The sequence below is a fragment of the Cnephaeus nilssonii genome (genome assembly GCF_951640355.1).
Source record: "Cnephaeus nilssonii genome assembly, chromosome: 13".
NCBI lineage: Eukaryota > Metazoa > Chordata > Mammalia > Chiroptera > Vespertilionidae > Cnephaeus > Cnephaeus nilssonii.
The window spans coordinates 66254662-66275709 of record NC_137084.1 but is presented as its reverse complement, the minus strand read 5'-3'; the positions used below and the strand labels follow the sequence as shown (position 1 = coordinate 66275709).

The 21048-nt window shown below is 37.9% G+C and overlaps 1 protein-coding gene across 2 annotated transcripts in view; it reads left to right on the top strand.

The window, feature by feature from the left end:
• PGR (progesterone receptor) overlaps nucleotides 1-20707 on the top strand; it is a 75286-nt gene extending 54579 nt beyond the window's left edge. For both annotated transcript variants that reach the window (XM_079788944.1, XM_079788943.1), the window contains 4 exons: nucleotides 6928-7072; nucleotides 8564-8694; nucleotides 15299-15456; nucleotides 19600-20707. In XM_079788944.1, the coding sequence (XP_079645070.1) occupies nucleotides 6928-7072; nucleotides 8564-8694; nucleotides 15299-15456; nucleotides 19600-19755 (590 nt within the window). In that variant the 3' untranslated portion in view covers nucleotides 19756-20707. The remainder of the gene's footprint in view (nucleotides 1-6927; nucleotides 7073-8563; nucleotides 8695-15298; nucleotides 15457-19599) is intronic.
• The last annotated feature ends 341 nt before the right edge of the window (nucleotides 20708-21048 follow it).

Here is a 21048-nt window from a genome sequence, read left to right as displayed (position 1 = left end):
AGCCTTGGCAGCGCAGGTTGTCCAGCTCGGAGGCGCCTGTGCCCCCACACCACGATTCCGGCCCAGCTTCGGCAGTCTGGGCTGGGGTCTCAGCCTGCGAGGGACACTGCACCCCAATGGCAGGATCCCCCTCCCAGCGGCTATAGCCTGGGCTGGGGTCTCAGCCTGCGAGGGGCACGATCCCCCTCCTAGTGGCCTTAGCCTGGGCTGAGTCTAAGTCTGCGAGGGGCGTAAATCCCAACGGTGCGATCCCCCTCCCAGCGGCCATAGCCTGGGCTGAGTCTAAGTCTGCGAGGGGTGTAAATCCCAACGGTGCGATCCTCCTCCCAGCGGCCATAGCCTGGGCTGAGTCTAAGCCAGTGAGGGGTGTGCACCCCAACGTCCTTAGCCTGGGCTGGGGTCTCAGCGTGCGAGGGGCGTGCACCGCCACAGCGCAATCCCCCTCCCAGCAGATGTAGCCTGGGCTGGGGGTCTCAGTGTGTGAGGGGTGTGCACTCCCACAGCTCCATCCCCCTCCCAGCAGATAGCCTGGGCTGGGGTCTCAGAGTGCGAGGGGCGTGCACCCCCACAGCGCGATCCCCCTCCCAGCAGATAGCCTGGGCTGGGGTCTCAGCGTGCGAGGGGCGCGCACCCCCACAGCGCGATCCCCCTCCCAGCAGCCATATCCTGGGCTGGGGTCTCAGTTGCGAGGGGCGCACACCCCCATGGCGCGATCCCCCTCCCAGAGGCTGTAGCCTGGGCTGAGTCTAAGCCAGTGATGGGCGTGCACCCCAACAGCCTTAGCCTGGGCTGGGGTCTCAGCATGCGAGGGGCGTGCACCCCCACGGCGCGATCCTCCTCCTAGCGGCCATAGCCTGGGCTCAGTCTAAGCCTGCGAGGGGTGTGCATCCCAATGGCCGTAGCCTGGGCTGAGTCTAAGCCTGCGAGGGGCGCACACCCCCATGGCACGATCCCCCTCCCAGTGGCGGCAGCCTGTGGTCTCAACCACTGAGTCACACCAGCCAGACAGATGTGGAGAAGTCTTAAATGTTCCTTTTTTTGTTACATATATTTTATTGATTTTTTTACAGAGAGGAAGGGAAAGGGCTAGAGAGCTAGAAACATCTATGAGAGAGAGACATTGATCAGCTGCCTCCTGCACACTCCCCACTGGGTATGTGCCCCTAACCAAGGTACATGTCCTTGACCAGAATCGAACCTGGGACCCTTGAGTCTGCAGGCCGATGCTCCATCCACTGAGCCAAACCAATTAGGGCTGTCCAATATGTTAAAGAAAAAACCCTATCTAATAAAGAGGGAATATGCAGGGGAGGGCATTTGTGGGTGACCAGGTTGTCAGGGGAGGGCAGTTGGGGATGATCGAGCTGGCAGGGGAACAGTTAGGCATCGATCAGGCTTGCAGGGGAGTGGTTAGGGGTTGATCAGGTTTGCAGGCAGAAGCGGTTAGGGGCAATTAGGCAGGCAGGCAAACAGTTGGGAGCCAGCAGTTCCGGATTGTGAAAGGAATGTCTGACTGCCTGTTTAGGCCCGATCCCAAGGATTGGGCCTAAACAGGCAGTCAGACATCCCCCGAGGGATCCCCGATTGGAGAGGGTGCAGGTTGGGCTGAAGGACACCCCCTCCCCCAGTGCACGAATTTCGTGCACCGGGCCTCTAGTAAATTTATATTAGAGAGAGTAGCAGAAAAAAATTAAGAGCCGTAAGTTATGGGCTGATCAAGCAGAGTCTGACAAGTCAGGGTAGGCTTTGGAAATTTATAATAATAAAAGTGTAATATGCTATTAGACCAGACAACCGAAGCACTTTCCAGACATCATTTCGGACAAAGCCACAGCGGCGGGGGCCGAGGCAGAGGCAGTTAGGGGTGATCAGGCAGGCAGGCAGAGTGGCTAGGGGTGATCAGGCAGGCAGGTGAGCAGTTAGTGGCATCAGGCAGGCAGGCAGAGGGGTTAGGAGCCAGTGGTCTTGGATTGCGAGAGGGATATCAAACTTCTAGTTTAGGCCTGTGGGATGGGTCTAAACCGGCAGTCAGATATCTCCCAAGGGGTCCCGAATTGAGAGAGAATGCAGGCCGGGCTGAGAGACCCTACCCCCCAAACCCCCGTGCATGAATTTTGTGCACCAAGCCACTAGTTAAATTAATAAGTACTCATTCCCAAATCAGTTTCACCTTTAAATATTCCTCTCCTGTATATCAGGGGTGGGGAACATTGGCCTAAAGGCCATATAAGGCCCTCAAAATCATTTGGTCTGGCCCTGCCAAGGCATTAGGGGTGAGTTGATTAAAGGTTTGACCAAACATAGCAGGTTAATTTTTAAGTGGATAATTTTGTATGGCCCATGAATGATGTTAATGGCCCTTGGCAGAAAAAAAGTTCCCCACCCCTGCTATATCACTCTATTATAGCAGAGGTGATGTGACAGAGAGGTTTTGGGAAAATATTGTCTTGATTCTTCTTTTTATTTGGTGGGGAAAAAAATCTACTTAGGTCAATTATTTGTCATTTTTAAACATTGCATTTTTAAATAAATACTTCTTGATCTCAGCCAGACTTCTTGCAATCATCAGTAGCAGAAGACTGAATCACTTTCTGCATTTGAAGCATGCCAAAATAGCTTCTGAGTCAGTGACAGCTGTTGCCTATGTAAAAAAAAGATTTTTTTTTCTTTATAAATAAATCAAATTACTTCCCCAAAAAAGTGATGGGAAAGAAATGAGATTAACCTATTAGGAGTAAAGTTAGGCTTTAATAATACTTTCAAAAATGATTTTTCTAACATGTTATTCCACTGAAATTATTTACCAAATCAAATAAATACTATCGGCCATTACAATGTTTCACATGCCTCTGAGGCCACTGACAAAACCATTTCTTGCTTAAACTCTTCCTTTCGCATTCATTGCTTCCCTCCCAGGTAGATAAGTTTCTCTCAATGTACATATTTTCTGTTTCCTTTGTAGCTTTGTTCTTCTGCTCATGCCATAAATATGGCATTAGTTTCTCACTCTATACTGTCTGAATGAACTCAGTCATAGCCTGTCTTCAGCAACCATTATAGTCTGATGACTCCTAAATACATAGTATCAACCCAGACCCTCTACTGAACTTATTGGACCATGCATTTCAACTGCTTGTTATGCATTCCCACCTGGATGAACTTCCAAGTGAGCATAAACCTATTCCATAAAACTAAAACCATTTTCTATATCTGGGAATAGCATCTGGGATACTCTTGGGTATAGTCCTCTGCTCACTTTTCTCCATCACCTCCTGTCCAATGAGTTATCGGAATCTGTTACCTCTACTTATTAAATATATGATGCATTATACAAGCTCCACTGCTACTGCCCTGACTTAGTGTAAGTCCTCATAATTTTTTCCTAGATTTCTGCTGTAGTCTCCCTTCCCCCAACACAGCCTATTATAACAGTTTTACACTGTCCCCAAACAACCCTCTATTCTGCCTCCAAAATCATCTTTCTAAAACAATTATAATGAGTTATGTTATTCCCTTTCTTCTTCAGAACAAAGTCCAAAATTCTTCGCCTTATCATCCAAGGCCCTTCTGTGATCTGGCTCCTGAATTTGCAACGTTATCTCCCACTCTTCCTCTTCACACTCTAAGATTCAGTTCCCACAATGCTCTTTGCTCAGTTTCCTGCTTTCTTTTGCCCATATTGTTCTCCCTACCTGGAGGCCCTTCTCTTCTACATCTTCCACTGGCTGGTCCCTAATTTGCCTTCAGGATTCTAATCACCTGTTGTTTCCCCTAGAATTTCCCTGGGCCTTCCCAGACTCAATCAAAGGTCCCCTTGCTCTCCCGCGTCACCCTTGCCTTTGTCAATCACACCACTGTTACTCCGAGTTATAATTATGTCCCTCTTTTCTGTCTGTCTCACCAGTGTTAAAGACAGAAACAGCATCTTTCCAATCTTTATGCCTAGTTTCAAGCATAATGCTCCATCCCAAATAGGTAAATGATAGAAATGTAAATTATGGCTTTGATATGAAAAGAACTATGCTGCCTTAGACCACTAAACATCAAGTCTTTGTTCTTATCTTAATAAGTCATCAAATATGTATTAGTGATTGTACTTACTGTGCTAAAGCTTTATTGTGCTCCTCAAAGTTCATACTTTGTGTCAGAAGCTGCTGAGGTATTTAATGCTCTGCCTTTGTTGTAGATTTAATGTTTCAATACATGGCAGTTTCTACAGAAGAAAAACCTATATGTTTTATGAGAACTCTCGAAGATAGGAGAACCTAGAAAGTCATACAGGCCATGTCTTTACTGTACTCTTTTAATTTTTTTAAGCAGTAAGGATTGCACAGTTTGTAACAGGGCTTTTGTCAAAATTATCAGGTCAAGTCACATAAAAAGAGAGGGTATTTTTCTTTACCTGTTAAACACAATTAGGGGCCATCCATCACGCTCTATGTGAAGGTTTCCATTTTGATCAGCATCTGAAATGTACTAAGTTTACCTGATCATTATCATCAATGGGAATTTGATCTCAGTGTTCCGTCTTTGTTTCAGTATGAAGTAATGAATATTACAGTTAATTGGAGAAAAATCGTACTTCTGGACCAGGCATGTTCAAGTCAATTTAACCTTGTACATTTATCACAGATAAGCTCCCTAGAAGATTGAATAAATAAAGCTATTTTCTGAGTTGGATTTCATTTTGTTAAATGGAAAGAGTATACTTTCTGCTATAAATATTGGTAATTTCATAAGTTAAGTTATTTCAGCAAGACTTGTCTTTTATAAGTGTTTCATAATTTCTAGTCCTTAATAATCCCAGAATGCAAAACAAATTGTAAAAAAGGATAAAATAAAGGCAAATATGTAAGTATAAGTCAAATCTGTTTTTTAAAGAACAAATGAAATAACTTATGTAATTTTATCATATTTTAAAAACTGCTCAGAAATTAACATAAGCCCTAGGATAAACAATATATAGCATAGTAAGTCAAATATTTAATTTTATATAATGCTTTCTATAGAAAGTTATAACATTGATTAAGAAAGATACAGGTAATAAAAATATATCAGGGAAGATAGTGATAAATGCTAATCTTTAATACATCTGATTAATTGAACCTAATTTGCTATGAGTCTACCATTTTTCATATATGTGAAATAATAATCTGTTATATATCTCTAATAACATATATGAAATATATTCTGGACACATATACTTGACAAATACATATTTGTTGGTATATAACATATATATGAAATGTATACATTTCTACCACTCACATGAAGATGGGACTATGTGAAGTGTATGGAGAGACGATAACCTTTTCTGCCACTGACCTTGAGATGATTAACAGAATCAGGAAATGTCTTTCTCCCTTGAGATTTAAGAAATTAAGCTTGCTTTGGTTTTGTTTTTTAAATTGGTCACTTGTAGGTGTACTTCAATGGATTCTAAGGGAGAATATATGATGTTATTAAATAGCTCGGTGGAAAGTGATTGATGTTCTAAGACATTAGTTTTCCTCAATACCTATAATAAAAGATTTCCCCCACTCTCATTGTTTTAGCTACATTCAAATACAAATAATTTCTAAATTCATATTTCTAGCTCAATATTTCTCCATTATTCTAATTTACATGTCCAACTACTATCTGGATATTCCAGAGTTCCCTCAAATATATCCAAATTTACTATTTATTCTCTAGCCTATTTCTCCTTCTTTATTTTATCATATTAATGTTGTTACCATCATCCATTATTCAAGTAAAATATTGGAAAATCTATTTGCAACTTTCTCCTCTTACCTACATATAATGATTTGCAAAATTTCTTTGATTTTACTTTTTAAATATTTCTTTGATGTACTCTGTCCTCTCTACTCCTACCAGTTTATGGTTATGTCTTAACGAATTGAGCTTCTTCAACAAACTGATTATATTTTGCCTGGAAATGATCTCTTTTTCTTATAGTGCATTTTTCCTGATCTTCCAGTTGCCTGGTGTCCTCCCTTAACCTTTTCTATCATTGTACTGTGAGTTTGTTTCTCCTGTTGACTTATGAGATTCCTTTAAGGGCAAGGATTTTGCATTACCCACCGTTGTTAACCCCAGCATTTTAATGACCAATACATAAATAGTTCTCAATAAATGAGTGTTATATGAGTGAGTGGTGGACAATTGATTCAATTAGCTAATTCTCAGAATGCTAAGTCACAGTGACTATTTTTAATGATTTCCAAAATTGCTGATTTTTAATGTACAATGTATTAAAATTGAAAATATTTTATTACTAGAGGCCCAGTGCATGATTTAATCATGCACGTGTAGGCTGTCTGTCCGCTGGTCGGGACCCGGTGTGGCCGGCAGCTCCAAAGTCCCTGGGCCCCTAGGGCAAGGCGGGGCGGGGGCATGGTCCTCCTGCGGCTAGAGCCCAGGCCAGGGTCTTGCCTTCACCTCCCACCCAGGAATGGTGGGGCCGCCACCGCCTCCTCTGCCCCCGTGGAAACCTGCGTCCTCTTCGGACACTGGGACACCGCCGTGCTCCTGAGGCCCAACTGCCGCCAGACTCCTCCCCCGGGAGCCGCGCAGCCCCGCCCGCCCACCCGCGCCACCTCCAAACCTCCAAAACGCTGGCTCGCTGCCCCAGAGGCCCGTCTGTGCTGCAGCACAGCCATGGCACCGACGCTGAGCTCGTGTCACCGCTGGCAACGCGAGCTCAGCCTCCTGCCAGCCCAATCACCACCCCAGCCACCCCGAGTCCCGCCCCCTGTGTCACCCGCTGGCCCAATCGTGGGCGTAGCAGAGTGATGGTAATTTGCATATTACCATTTTATTATGTATGATGATTCTACTCACATTTATTTTAAAATTTCTATATATTTTTAACGTTTTTAGCACAAGTGATTTTGTGATCATTTTATTCTTTAATTTGTTTTGTAGGTTTTAGAAACTTACATATTGATGACCAGATAACTCTCATCCAGTATTCTTGGATGAGCTTAATGGTATTTGGACTAGGGTGGAGATCCTATAAACATGTCAGTGGAAAGATGTTGTATTTTGCACCTGACCTAATAATAAATGAGTAAGTAGTAACTTGACTTTTATAGTTTTTATTAACATAAGTATGTATGTAGGATAATCTTGAAAATTAGATTTCAATAGATAATCATATATTTAGTGTGCTAAGAAAGAGTTTCTTGAAAGATTTCTCAGAATTACCTCATATCGATTGATATTATCGCATATCAATTATAGCTTGACAATATTAATATAATTATATCATTTTATCAGTTAATTTGATATTTGGAGAGTTTTCCTTTTGTTTCAATGTATAGCAGTTGTTTGAAATGCAATTTTTTTAAACTTCAAGAATGCATCAAGAAATATACTTAAAGACAAAATTAAATGTTTATTTATCAAATTTAAATTTCTTTGGTGCTAATGAAGATAATGAAGTAAATTATAAATAATTTGCTTGAAAGTATTGATTTACCTTCAAAAGGTAAAGACATCTCTCATTAGAGGAAAAACAACACTGAGGATTTATTTTTAAAATTGAAAGATAAATATTCTAAATTGCTTGATTATATTTAAATTTCTGTAATTAATGTTCTACATATAACCTTTAAATAAGAATCTTTTCATGAAAATACTTATACTATTTGAATGGTGAATGTTGACTCAGAACTATATAACATTAACTTATATAAACCTTGACAGTTTATAGATAACTTTTGTATATTGTAATCCATTTTATATCCTATTATTCTTTGAAATTGATAAGGAATTGATATCCTTTATTTTACAGCTCAGGAAACTGAGGCTCAGAAGAATTGCATTAACATACCTAAGGATCTGAGTGTCAGTCTCAATTAATCTTCACTCTTCTGAGTCAAAATCTAGTTTTCACTGTCCTTGTTAGCATCATGCGACTAATGTGAATATTAAAAAACAGTACATAGTTGAGAAAATAGTTTTTAAAAATGTCCTCAACCTTCAGAATTTGTGTTTGTCTTTGTCAATTATTTAATTCTCCCTAATGTTCTTTTTTCTGTATCATCATACATTTCCCCTAGAATAGTTCACAGTGTAACTAGTGCATATGGAATGCTCTGAACTGCACACACTAAACTGTTCTATACTTTCTGTGATGTAAATCCATTCTCCTATTGGATTGCACACAAAAATTCATTTTATTTCACAGAAAGAATCCATCAGTAAATAAATTATTTCCTGAGCATTCCTTAGTTGCACATTTTCAACACCTACAACTTCTTGGTTTAGGTTTCTAAACTGTGATGATAAAAAAAAGAAATATTAACCTTGGTCAATGTGTATTTACTATGATTTTCTAACTTTAAAATTTCTTAATCTCAAAAATTCATCATTGTGAAAAAATTTTGATGTTTAAAATTCCAAATATTATTGAGTTTCTTTATGAAAAGTCATTTTAGTAATAAATAAGGTAATTACTAAATCTCATATTCTGTAATAAGTTACATAAACTGGCTAATATACATGTGTGAATTTTTTCCCTGTTGCTTTTTCTTCTGGGTGTTGTGTATGATGGAAGACAGCGGATGAAGGAATTATCATTCTATTCATTATGCCTTACCATGTGGCAGATTCCACAGGAGTTTGTGAAGCTTCAAATTAGCCATGAAGAGTTCCTCTGTATGAAAGTATTGCTACTTCTTAATACAAGTGAGTATAAGTAACGTAATATAAAATACTTACTTTTTTATTTTTTTATGCATTACGAGAGTTTCAAACAGCTATGATCATATGATTATACAGAATGTATGAATCTTCTATTGTAACTGCAAAGGAGAAACACCTATTTTACTGTCATAGACATTAATAAAGTTTCATCCTATTTCTCAGGTTTTACTTAACACAAAATAACCTATCAATTCAACCAATTCCATTTTTTTATAAAACATTAAATGATTTTTTTTATGTTCACACATTTAGGTTATTATAAACTAATTAATATTGCATAGACACAAACTATGCTTCTCTCTACCCCACCCCACAAAGGATTTACTATATAAACTACACAATTTTGTTTGGAATTGTCCTCTTTATTAGGACAGGCTGTTATAATAAATAACTGCAAAGAACAGCAGCATAATGCAATAGCAGTGTATCACTCACAACCAGAGTCCAGTAGGTTAACAAGAAAACCCAGGCTCCTTTCCTACAGGGACTCCCCCCTTCCCTACCAGCTTGGAGTATGCCACCGGATCTGACTAGAAAATGAACACTGAGTGAGAAAAGGTTTAGATGGGAAACCTGGAAGTACCATATGTCATTTCCACCTACTTCCCATGGCCCATCTTAACTGCGAGAGAGGCTGGGAAATGCACCTGAGCTATATATACTCAGAAGAAAATGGTATATTAGGAAGCATAGCTTTGGTCACCAGAAAGTAGGGGCACTTTATTTAATTCTTTGTGTGTGTGTGTGTGTGTGTGTGTGTGTGTGTGTGTGTGTGTGTGTACACAAAAAACAATGTACTTCTGTCTCAGTGGATCCTCAAGGGTTTGGGCAGGAAACGTTTTAAAGCCGCTTTTACCTTTTACCCTTGTCTGTGCTCTTTCTATGCACAGATAAGCTCAACTTGAATGTCTGAATTGATCCTTCATTCATAGTGATATGAAAGAGAACAACAGAAAGTTAAGGTCTTAGGTAGAAGGTGATCCAAAGCTCTTCTCAGCAGTATCTTTGCAGGAACTTCTTTCTAGTGCACAAATCTCAAATAGGAGTAACCTATCAAGAGTAAAGGCAGAAAAGCTAAACCCTTAAAAAGGAAGTTTTCCTCATGAAATCATTGCAAAGACAGGGACTGATTCAGGATCTAAGGATTGATAGCCTTATTTTCCCCCTTGAAAACCCATTGGAGCAAAGAACTTCAAGCCTAATTTGATAAAGTGCATAAAGTGGACTAAAGTCATTGATATGAGACTGGTCAAGAGAGTCAAATGGCATAAATTTAATATTACAGCAGTTAACTTCTGCCCTTCTCGACAGAATGAATCAGTTCTGCCGTTGTTGGTCTTATATTATCTCCCAAATTATTTTGAAATCTTAAATAAGGAATATCTTTTAAAAATAAATGCAGTGATCCCTGGCTGGTGTGGCTCAGTTGATTGGGCATTGCACTGAAAGGTTGTTGGTTCGATTCCTGGTCGGGCCACATGCTTGGATTGCCGGCTCTATCCTTAGGAGGGGGGGTGTGCATGTGCAGCAAGCAGCCAATTGCTGTTTCTCTCTCTCCCTCTGCCTGCCTCTCTTTCTAAAAATCAATTTAAAAAACATTTTTTAAAATGCAATAAGTAAGTTGGCAAAAGGAAAGTTTGATGATTGGATTCATAAGAATTTAAGCCTCCCATTTCATTATAAACTAAAATACAGATCTTCAGGAAAATATGGCAGGTTGAACACATACATTTTTCCATTGGTTCCTCTAAAACAGTGGTTCTCAACTTTATTTTATTTTATTTTTTAAATTTCTTTATTGATTAAGGTATCACATATTTGTCCTCATCCCCCCATTCCCATCCCAAAGCCCTCCCCACGTATGCCCCCACCCCCCTGTTGTCCGTGACCACTGGTTAGGCTTATATGCTTGCATACAAGTCCTTTGGTTGATCTCTCCCCTTTACCCCCACTCCCCTACCTTCCCTCTCAGGTTTGACAGTCTTATCAATGCTTCCCTATCTCCAGGCCTTTTTTGTTCATCAGTTTATGTTGATCATTATTTCCCCTAGGTGAGTGAGATCATGTGATACAAGAAATACACTTATAAGAACCGGAAATGAGACAAGCCATAATGGTTATGCTGAGAGGCAAATGAATCAGTCTGTAGTGAGTTTCATTCTGGGCCAACAGTTCTTTTGAGTCCCAATTTCAATGTCGAACAGTTCCTTATGTGTAGATGTCAGCAATGATATTTCAGTTCTGGATGGTGGACAAATGGTGGTAATGCAGGTCCGACCCTCTCTGGTTTGGTCCTGGGCAACCTGCAGCGATGCACAGCTGCTGACTGCTAGTATGGCAAGGAGTCATCAGCGTCTTCCATCTCTGGACTGTTTCTCTTCTGTCTTCATGGCTGGAGCAGTCCTGTCAATTCCTCTCTGTTGCAGGAATCCACATGGTCTTGGAGTTGTTTTCTGAAAATATACAAACATATTCTCGACCAAAAGTTAATAAAGGAATATTTTCTATAAATTTGACTTGGGATCCTTTTTCATTTTTTGCCCAAACGATTTTCTTTGGCTTGTTTTGACACCATGTGTGTTTTTCATGGGTGTCTTCTGTTAGCATTACAAATGAAAATTAATTTTCACAAGTATAAATTTTCTAGATGTAATTTACTAACAGGATATCAACCTTTCTAATGCCATGATCCTTTAACATAGTTCCTCGTGTTGTGGTGACCCCCAACCATAAAATTATTTTTGTTGCTACTTCATAACTATAATTTTACTACTGTTTATGAATCGTAATGTAAATATCTGTGTTTTCCGATGGTCTTAGGCTCTACAGCATCGGTTCTCAACCTGTAGGTTGCGATCCACAGGTTGAGAACCACTAGCAGGGTCGCTTAAGACCATTGGAAAACACAGATATTTACATTACGATTCATTAACAGTAGCAAAATTACATTTATGAAGTAGCAACAAAAATAATTTTATGGTTGGTGGTCACCACAACATGAGGAACTGTAGTAAAGGGTCACAGCATTAGAAAGGTTGAGAACCACTGCTCTAAAACTACACTAAAATATTGGCAATGGAATCCCTTTATTTGTATCACTGAACCTCTGGCATGTTGTTCAGTTGGTGACATTTATGAATTTTTGAAAGGAGAGTGAAGGTAGAGTTAAAAACAGAGTTCTGCTGAAAGTCTGTTTCCAAATATCACCCAACTATGCCAATTGTTTCTCACCAACTCAGACAGAGATTGTAAATTATTCCCTGAAGCAGATATAACAGAAGAAAGCTGTATTGGTGAACCACAGGTACTGTTGAGGGTGAGAGTTTCCATGTAAAAAACAGATTAAGATTATATGCCAAATATTGAGACAGCATACTTCTCCTACCTGTCTCCCAGAACCTTGCCTTCCAAATTTATATCCTCCAGAGATGGAGAATGAAAATTTCTTCTCTGCAGTATCTGTTTAGCCAGAAAGAAAAAGAACTAAATAATAGCAGGGATTTCTCTTTGAAATAGCTCAGCCAGATTTCCCTGCAATGAAGTTCACAGTCAGTGAGCACTACCCATTCAAATATAACTATCAATCAGCTTTTTAGTTTTCTACTCTTGAATATAAATATATAATGAGGGATACTTTTGACATCAAAGACAAAGACAAAACAGAAAAAAAAAAAGAACTTGAAGGAAACAGAGACCATGGAGACCAAAACTTCAGAAAAATAGAAGTTAAGCCCTCCTTAGAAAGATAAGAACATATTGTACCCATGAAATTAAGAACTAGATACTATGAAAAAAGAATAACATGAAAAGGAACCCTTGAAAATTAAAATTATTTATATGTATATGAAGAATTTAAAAGTCAGTATTAGCATTGGAAGACAAAGTTGAAAAATGTCTTAAAAGTAGGGCAAAATGATAAAATTTGTGGGAAATCAGAATCAAGAAGGAGATCTGACACCAAATTGTTGGAGATCTAGCAAGAGAAAACAGTAAAATACAAAAGAAGAAATCAACCAGGGCATCTCAGACAAGTGGCAACAAGACCTATAGATTTAAGAAAAAATATGTAGGTAAATTGACAATGAAAATAAGAGACTTAGCCATAAGAGCAGGAAGTTGTGCCTAGACTCTAGATATATGAATTAAAGATTTCAGAGTAAACATCTAAATTACTAGTTAACATATAATAAGAGCCATTTCCATTAAAATCAGCAACAAAATAGGAGCATTTGTCATCACTATTATATTTACTATTCTGGAAGTTCTGAACAATGCACTGAATCATGAAGCAGAAATAAGAGCTACAACTACAGTCATGCACTACTTATAAGGACATTGGGTGATTTCATCATGTATGAAAAATAGAGTGCACTTACCCAAACTGCACACCTATGCTATATAGGATCTAGCCTACTGTGGGAAATAAAAATAATTTCCCCTCTACTCAGCTTGGTTCTTGGCTGAGACATCCCTGTAATAAATGACCGGAGAAAAACAGAAGTGTAATAACGTGTATCCTCCTGAATATATGGAAGAGACCTAGGAAAACTTAGTAATTTGCCAAAATAGCTGAAGCCACACCTTAAATTCCATCTTCAGCTGCAGACAAAAGAAGCTTGTGGTGGAAGGGAGGCAGTTATTGGAAGTTAGCAGGAAAAGTAGAGTCAACAAGGGAAAGGTTGTTATGAAGATTTAAGTCACTGTCTTCTGCATTGATAAGAGTTTCTAGAGATAAAGTCATCCCCCTCTACCCGATACAGAGCAGAAGACACACTTTGGAGATGTCCCTTAGAAATGTAAATACCTTTTACAAAGAGTAACTTCTACTGGATTTTCAGAGTTTCTCCCATGTCTGCTGTTTCTTAAAATTAACCAACCTAAAATAATTCTTATACCAAATAGACATATTTGGGGTGACAGATTCTTCCCCTATATCCCCTGGGCTACAAACCTGTATAGCATGTTACTGTGCTAAATACTACAGGTAATTATAGCACAATGGTAAGTATTTGTATAATGTATTGCATTACAACATCACTAGGTGATAGGAATTTCTCAGCTCTATTATAATCTTACTAGTGGCCCAGTGCATGAAATTCGTGCATGGGGGGGTGTCCCTCAGCCCGGCCTGTACCCTCTCCAATCTGGGACCCCTCAGGGGATGTCCGACTGCCAGTTTAGGCCCAATCACCTGCCTGCTTGCCTGATCACCCCTAACCACTCTGCCTGCCGGCCTGCTGCCCCCCAACTGCCCCACCCCCTCCCCCGCTGGCCTGCTCTCCCCTAACTGCCTCTGCCTCAGCCCCACCACCATGGCTTTGTCCAGAAAGATGTCCAGAAGGTCTCCCAGTCTAATTAGTATATTACCCTTTTATTAGTATAGATGGGACTACCATTGTATATGCCCTCTGTTGTTGACAGAAACCTCATTATGTGGTACATGATTGTACTGGAAAGAGGAAAATGAAGGTATTATTTGAATATAGCATTGTTGTATACCAAGAAAACAAAAGGTAATCAACCCCCAAATTAGAATTAACATATACATTTAAAAATATAAAAACAATATAATCAAGTGGCAGGATATAAGGGAAATATTCAAATAGCAATGGTTTTCTCCCATATTAACAGGAAAGAGTTAGAAACTTTATTGAGGCAATGTTAAAATGACAACAAAAAAGATAAATTATCCAGGAATAATCTTAATGAGAAATACTTGAGATTTATATGATATTGACATAAGAAACATCCAAATCTACAGACAACTGTACAAGAGTTTATTTGAGCCAAACTAATGACAATTTCCAGGAAGCAAATCTTAAATGCTCCCAAGAATGACAGTTTGCAGTTTCTTTTGAATTAAGGAGGAAAGGTAAGGAAGATTGCTTGAAGGTGGGAGAAAGCAAGGCAGAGATTGGATTACAGGACAGTTATGATTATGTGCTCTCTTGAGGGTGGTTACACCTTCCAAGTGTCTGAAAAAGAGGATTAATTCTGGCATTTCAAAGGTGTGTTAAGGTTGTTGCCCAAGAACAATGGACAGGGCTGGCTTAAAAACCTTTCAATAAGGAAGTCATAGACTTGGACATGACAACTCACTATGACCTGCCCAGTTAGGAATTTATGATCAGATCACCCTGTAAGGTTCTTCTGTTAGATTTATTACAGCACTCCTTCTTCATCCATAGAACACAAGACTTCACAGAGAAATCCAAGTATTTGTTAAAAGGAAATAAAGAAAAAGACTACATGCTGTTGTAAACTTAATCAAACCAAGTATTTGAGACAAAAGTGTAGAATACTGTCAGGTGCTCTTTTAAGCAAATTCTAATTTAAATACAATTGACGCAGCTCTAAAATAGGTAAGCTGAAATGTTGTTTATCTTACCTACTTGTTCTTATATTCCTCCAAGAACCAGAAGTTTATATGTCCTAAAAGTATTGGTAAAACTATTTCTTACTTAATACGTTGTATATAGAGTTACATATCAAAAAAAAAATCATCACACAGTCCCAAAATTTGTTTTATAAACCATTTGTGTCATCATTTTAAACATAATTAACACTTGTAATTGTCTTTCTACAGTTCCTCTGGAAGGGCTAAGAAGTCAAAACCAGTTTGAAGAAATGAGAGCAAGCTACATTAGAGAGCTCATCAAGGCAATTGGTTTGAGGCAAAAAGGAGTTGTCTCTAGTTCACAACGTTTCTACCAACTTACAAAGTTTCTTGATAACTTGCATGATGTAAGTATTTCATTCTCTAGAATATCAATGAATATTTGCTGAATTTCTATAACTTTTTAAATATTAAATCTAAATTTTACTTCATATGGTTTCCTTAAATTTATAGTTGTACTTATATTTTAAAACAGTATTTGCATCATATTGCTCAGAATTTATATTTCGCTTTGTTCATTTTTTATATAGATCACCTAAATATCTGCTTACTAGTATTTCTATAATTTGAGGGTAATCTAATAGTTGATAGGAATTGTGATACATTTTCCTGAATATATTCTAAAATATTTTTGCCTTCAGTTGGACAAAATTTATGGGAAAAGCAAAAGTATGGATGTGGAAACTAACACTATCATAGCATTTTTGATGAAATTATAAGTTAATAACAATTGAGGAGGAAAAAAAATGTTCCTCTACCCTTCAAGATTCTTTTGGCTGGTCTAATCATTAAATATACATGAGACAGGTAACAAGAGACAATAACCCAATTTAATAACATATGTACATATGGGAACCCCACATGCATGAGAAAGTCAGAGACACCACATACAGTAGAGGTTCAGGGAGAGGAAGTTAAAATGAGGTGTAGATGGCAGTCTGAGTCAAGGATGAGGTGAGGTGCCTGGGGCTTTAGGGGAGAGGAAGGTAATTGAAGAACAATCAGAATAGCAGAGGTTCAGTAATTAGTGGTTGTGCTGCCATATAGATAGGCCAAAAAGGTTATATCTATAATTTCTTATTATGGGCAAAACCACTAATTTAAATTCTTCTAGGTAGTTAAGGGTGGGGAGTACAGAAGTTTCACCGGAGCCTGCAAGGTCTCGGTTGCCTTTAGCTCAAAATAATCCACATGCCAGTGTTTGTCTTACAACAAAACACTGAGGGTAACCCACAGAATTAGAAGATCCAATTCAAGAGAGATGCAAATGGATACATCAGTACACTAACTGTGCTAAGTAATTATTAGTCTAGATTGGAGAAGTAATACATATATGAAAGGAAATGTAATATAGAAGGAAACAATAAAAATCTTTATAATGTAAATGTTGGATATTGATTTAGCCAAAAACTGAGATAGCAATTAAGAGAATGGAGTGAAAGAAAATAAGGAGGGAGATATGTAGTATAAGAACTAAAATCATTATTTTTCATACTAGAAAATCAAATATGGAAAACAAAATGTATTAGAAATACAGAGATAAATTTTGAAAGCATAGACTAAAAAAGTTGAAAGTGATTGCATCTAGGGAGCTGGACTATGGATGGGAAGAAGAACTTCAGGAAACTGCTGGGTTTTGTTGTTGCTATTTTTTGTTTTTTATATATTTTGCTTTTTGTTTTTTTTGTTTTGCTTTTTTCTGTCTTACTGATAAATAATTGATATACATCACTATATAAGTTTAAGGTATACAGCATCATGGTTTGATTTACTTATATTGTGAAATGATTAACACATTGGATTTATAGGTTTAGTTAACACCTACCAAATATATACACTGTATAGTATATGATGATGATATATAATATATCATATACACTGAGTGGCCAGATTATTATGATCTCTGAATGCATAATAATCTGGCCACTCAGTGTATATCCTATATAATAAAAGGCTAATATGCAAATTGTCCCCTCGACCAGGAGTTCGACCAGCAGGCAAGCCGGCCAACCGCCCATGTCCCCTCCCCCTGGCCAGGCTGGCCGGACCCCACCCATGCACAAATTCATGCACTGGGCCTCTAGTACACACACACACACACACACACACACACACACACACACACACACACACTGAGTGGCCAGATTATTATGCGTTCGGAGATCATAATAATCTGGCCACTCGGTGTATATAATAAAAGGAAAAAAAAAAGCATTTCTCCTTGTGATGAAAACTCTTAGTTTCTACTTACTATCTTAACTTTCCTGTATATCATACAGCACTGTTAACTGTAGTCATCATGTTGTATATAACATCGCTAGTATTTATCCTGTAACTGAAAGTTTGTACCTTTTTACCATCTTGCTCCTCTTCTGCCCACCATTTTCCCACTCTGGTAACTAGAAATCTGATCTTTTTTCTATGAGTTTGGTAGGTTCTTTTTTTATTATTATTAGATTTCAAATATACTAGTAAGTGAGATCATACAGTCTTTGTTTGACTTATTTCACTTGGCATAGTGCCTTTATGTTCCATCCACATTGTTGCAAATGGTAGATTTCTTGATTCTTTTTATGGCTGAATAATATTTCATTGTGTATATATTTTATATACACATGCCATCTTCTTTATCCATTAATCCGTTGATGAACACGTAGGTTATTTCCACGTCTTTTGTATTGTAAATACTGCTGCTATGAATATGGGGGTGCAGATATCTTTTTAGTTAGAGTTTTTGTTTCCTTTGGATATATTCCCAGAAGTGAATATATCTGGATCACATGGTAGTTCTACTTCTAATTTTTTGAGGAACCTCCATACGGCTTTCCATTGAGGCTGTACCAATTTTACAATTCCACCAACAGTGTGCAAGGGTTCTTTTTTTTCTACCTCCATGCCAGCACTTGTTATCTCTTGTCTTTTTACTCGGGGCCATTCTAACAGGCATACGGTGATATCTCATTGTGGTTCTCATTTGCATTTCCCTAATGATATCTTTTCATGTACCTGTTGGCCATTCGTAGACATCTTCTTTGTAAAAATGTCTATTCAGGTCTTTCGACATTTTTTAATTGGATAATTTGGGTTGGGGTTTTTTGTGTGTGTGTGTGTTGGTTTTTTGTTTTGGGGTGTTTTTGTTTTGTTTTGTTTGTTTTTTTGCTACTGAGTTATAGGAGTTCTTTATATATTTCAGATAATAACCTCTTACCAGTTATATGGTTTGCAAATATTTTTTCCCATACCTTTGGTTGTGTTTTTATTTCATTGATAGTTTCTTTTGCTGTGAAGAGGCTTTTTAGTCTGATGTAGTCCCACTTTTTGTTGTTGTTGCTTGTGTTTTAGGTGTGATTTCCAAAGAATTATTACCAAGACTCATGTCAAGGAGCTTTTTTTTTTTTTTTCTATTTTCTACTAGGAGTTTAATGCTTTCAGGTCCTACATTTATTTATTTTTTAAATATATTTTTATTGTTTTTAGAGAAGAAGGGAGAGGGAGAAAGAGAAAAGCATCAATGATGAGAGAGAATCATTGATCAGCTGCCTCCTGCACGCCCCCTACTGGGGATTGAGCCCCAAACCCAGTCATGTGCCTGACTGGGAATCAAACCATTACCTCCTGATTCAGAAGTCAATGCTCAACCACTGAACTATGCCAGTTGGGTGGGCCTACATTTAAATCTTTAATTAATTTCAAGTTAATTTCTGTGAGTGGTGTGAGATGAGTCAAGCTTCATTAAGTATTCTTGGCTCCCTTGTCAAATGTTAGTTGAGCCCCAGCCAGGTGGCTCAGTAGATTGTAGCATTGTACATAAAAAAAAAGGTTGTAGGTTCAGTTCCCAGTCAGGGCACATATCTAGATTGTGGGTTCCATACCTGGTCAGGGCATGTATGAGAAGCAACCAATCAATGTTTCTCTCTCACATCAATGTTTCTCTCTTTTTCCCTCTCTCCCTTCCTCCCTTCCTCTCTTCCATTTTCTCTAAAATTAATAAACATATCCTCAAGTGAGGATTTTAAAAAAATTAGTTGATTATACATACTCTGGTTTATTTCTGGGCTCTTGATTTTGTTCCATTGGTTTGTCTGTTTTTATCACTATAACTTTATTATACAGCTTGAAATCAGGAAGTGTAAGTCTCCTGCTTTGTTCTTCTTTCTCAAGATTTCTTTGGCTATTTGAGGTCTTGTGGTCGATTTAAGTTTCTCTTTCTATCTGCTCTGGGACAAAGCACAGGACACATCTGCCTATTCGGCTGCCATTTTCCCCTCCACCTACTTTCATTGTTTAAAATCTTATTTTACTATTATAACATTACACAGTGTGTGATATTTTATATATTCTAGAGAGTGGAGCTAGTTATTTTCATTTTGGTAAGAAGAAAACATCTTGGCGAGTATTTATATTGTTAGAAAAATAAGTTGCCATGCTTGAATAGTATATGAATTTATTACTTTTCTTACATATTTTTTCCCCATTTGTTAAACCAACAGCTTGTTAAACAACTTCATCTGTACTGCTTGAATACATTTATCCAGTCCCGGGCACTGAGTGTTGAATTTCCAGAAATGATGTCTGAAGTTATTGCTGCACAATTACCCAAAATCTTGGCAGGGATGGTGAAACATCTTCTCTTTCATAAAAAGTGAATTCCATTTTTACCTTTAAAAATTAAATTTTGTGGTATGTCTGTTTTTGTTTGGGTCAGGATTATGAGGTCTCAAGTTCTTACAATGTTCTTCTCAAAGCCTTACATTCATATCATATCATTCTGTATAAATTCCAGAAATAATTGTGAGATTTTAACTTTTTTCATTTATATGGTATAATTAGAATTTTAAGTGTTTTGTGTACCCATATTTTCTTTAACCTTTTGCACTCGGATGTCGAGTGTGACTCGACACGGTTAGCATTAGAATAAAGGAATCGAGAAAAAAGCAAGCGAGTGCAAAGGGTTAAGAGTTTACAAGATTGAAAAAGTACTAAAATTGATGGTTAAGGTAAACTTAATCTTATCCATATTATTCCATATCTGCTTTAGAGAGAAAAAAGTCTTACATGTAATACTAAAAAGCTATTATATATGTTGCTTCTAGGCAGATCCCTTTGTCTCCTTGATTATTATTTTTTAAATGGACCTTTTAAATGGTATGCAAAATTTTGTCTACATGAGTGTATATACATTTTTGTTAGAAGGAAATTTATAACGTTTAACAAATTTTCAAGAGTTTTTAAATGCAGAAAATACATAAAGAAAAGGAGTTTAAATTTTTGAAATAGATTGATGTTCCTCAAACTAGGAAAAGTAGCTCATATACAAGACTGTTTCCCAGTCTGGGGACATAATTCTCTAAAGAAGTTATTAAGTAGAGCCATAGTATCATGACAATAGTATTGTGGGGTTTATAGTTTTTTTTTTTACTAACTTTTGGGAATTGTCCTCTAGTAAGATATTATGAATGGAAATGGGAAGTCAGAAGAGTTGATGGCCTAATTCCACTCCTTACTTGAGAGCATGTGGAAAGTCACTTTACTGATTCTCAGTTTCCTCACCTTTAACCCTGGTGTAATAATATCTTTATTGCAAAATGTTCCTTTTGATCAGAGCTTCTTATTAACATCTTCTGTAATCCAAGAAGCCAAAAATGGAGGGAGGGAGGGAGGGAGAGAGAGAGAGGAAGGGAGGTAGGGAAGGGATAAAAAGAGAGAAGTATTATTTTCTTACTCTACTCAGTGAAGCATAATAGACTAATCACATGTTGAAACTTTTGAGTGCCTTTGATCTAATTCTAAGAGAGATACTTCAGGGAATACTAGATACTGTCTTAAAGTAATGCAACCAATTATAATAACTAGAAAACACAATTTTTATTGTCACATGAACGGAAAATATTCTTTTAGATGAGTTCTTTCCTGAGATGAGTCACTGGAGATCTATTTTT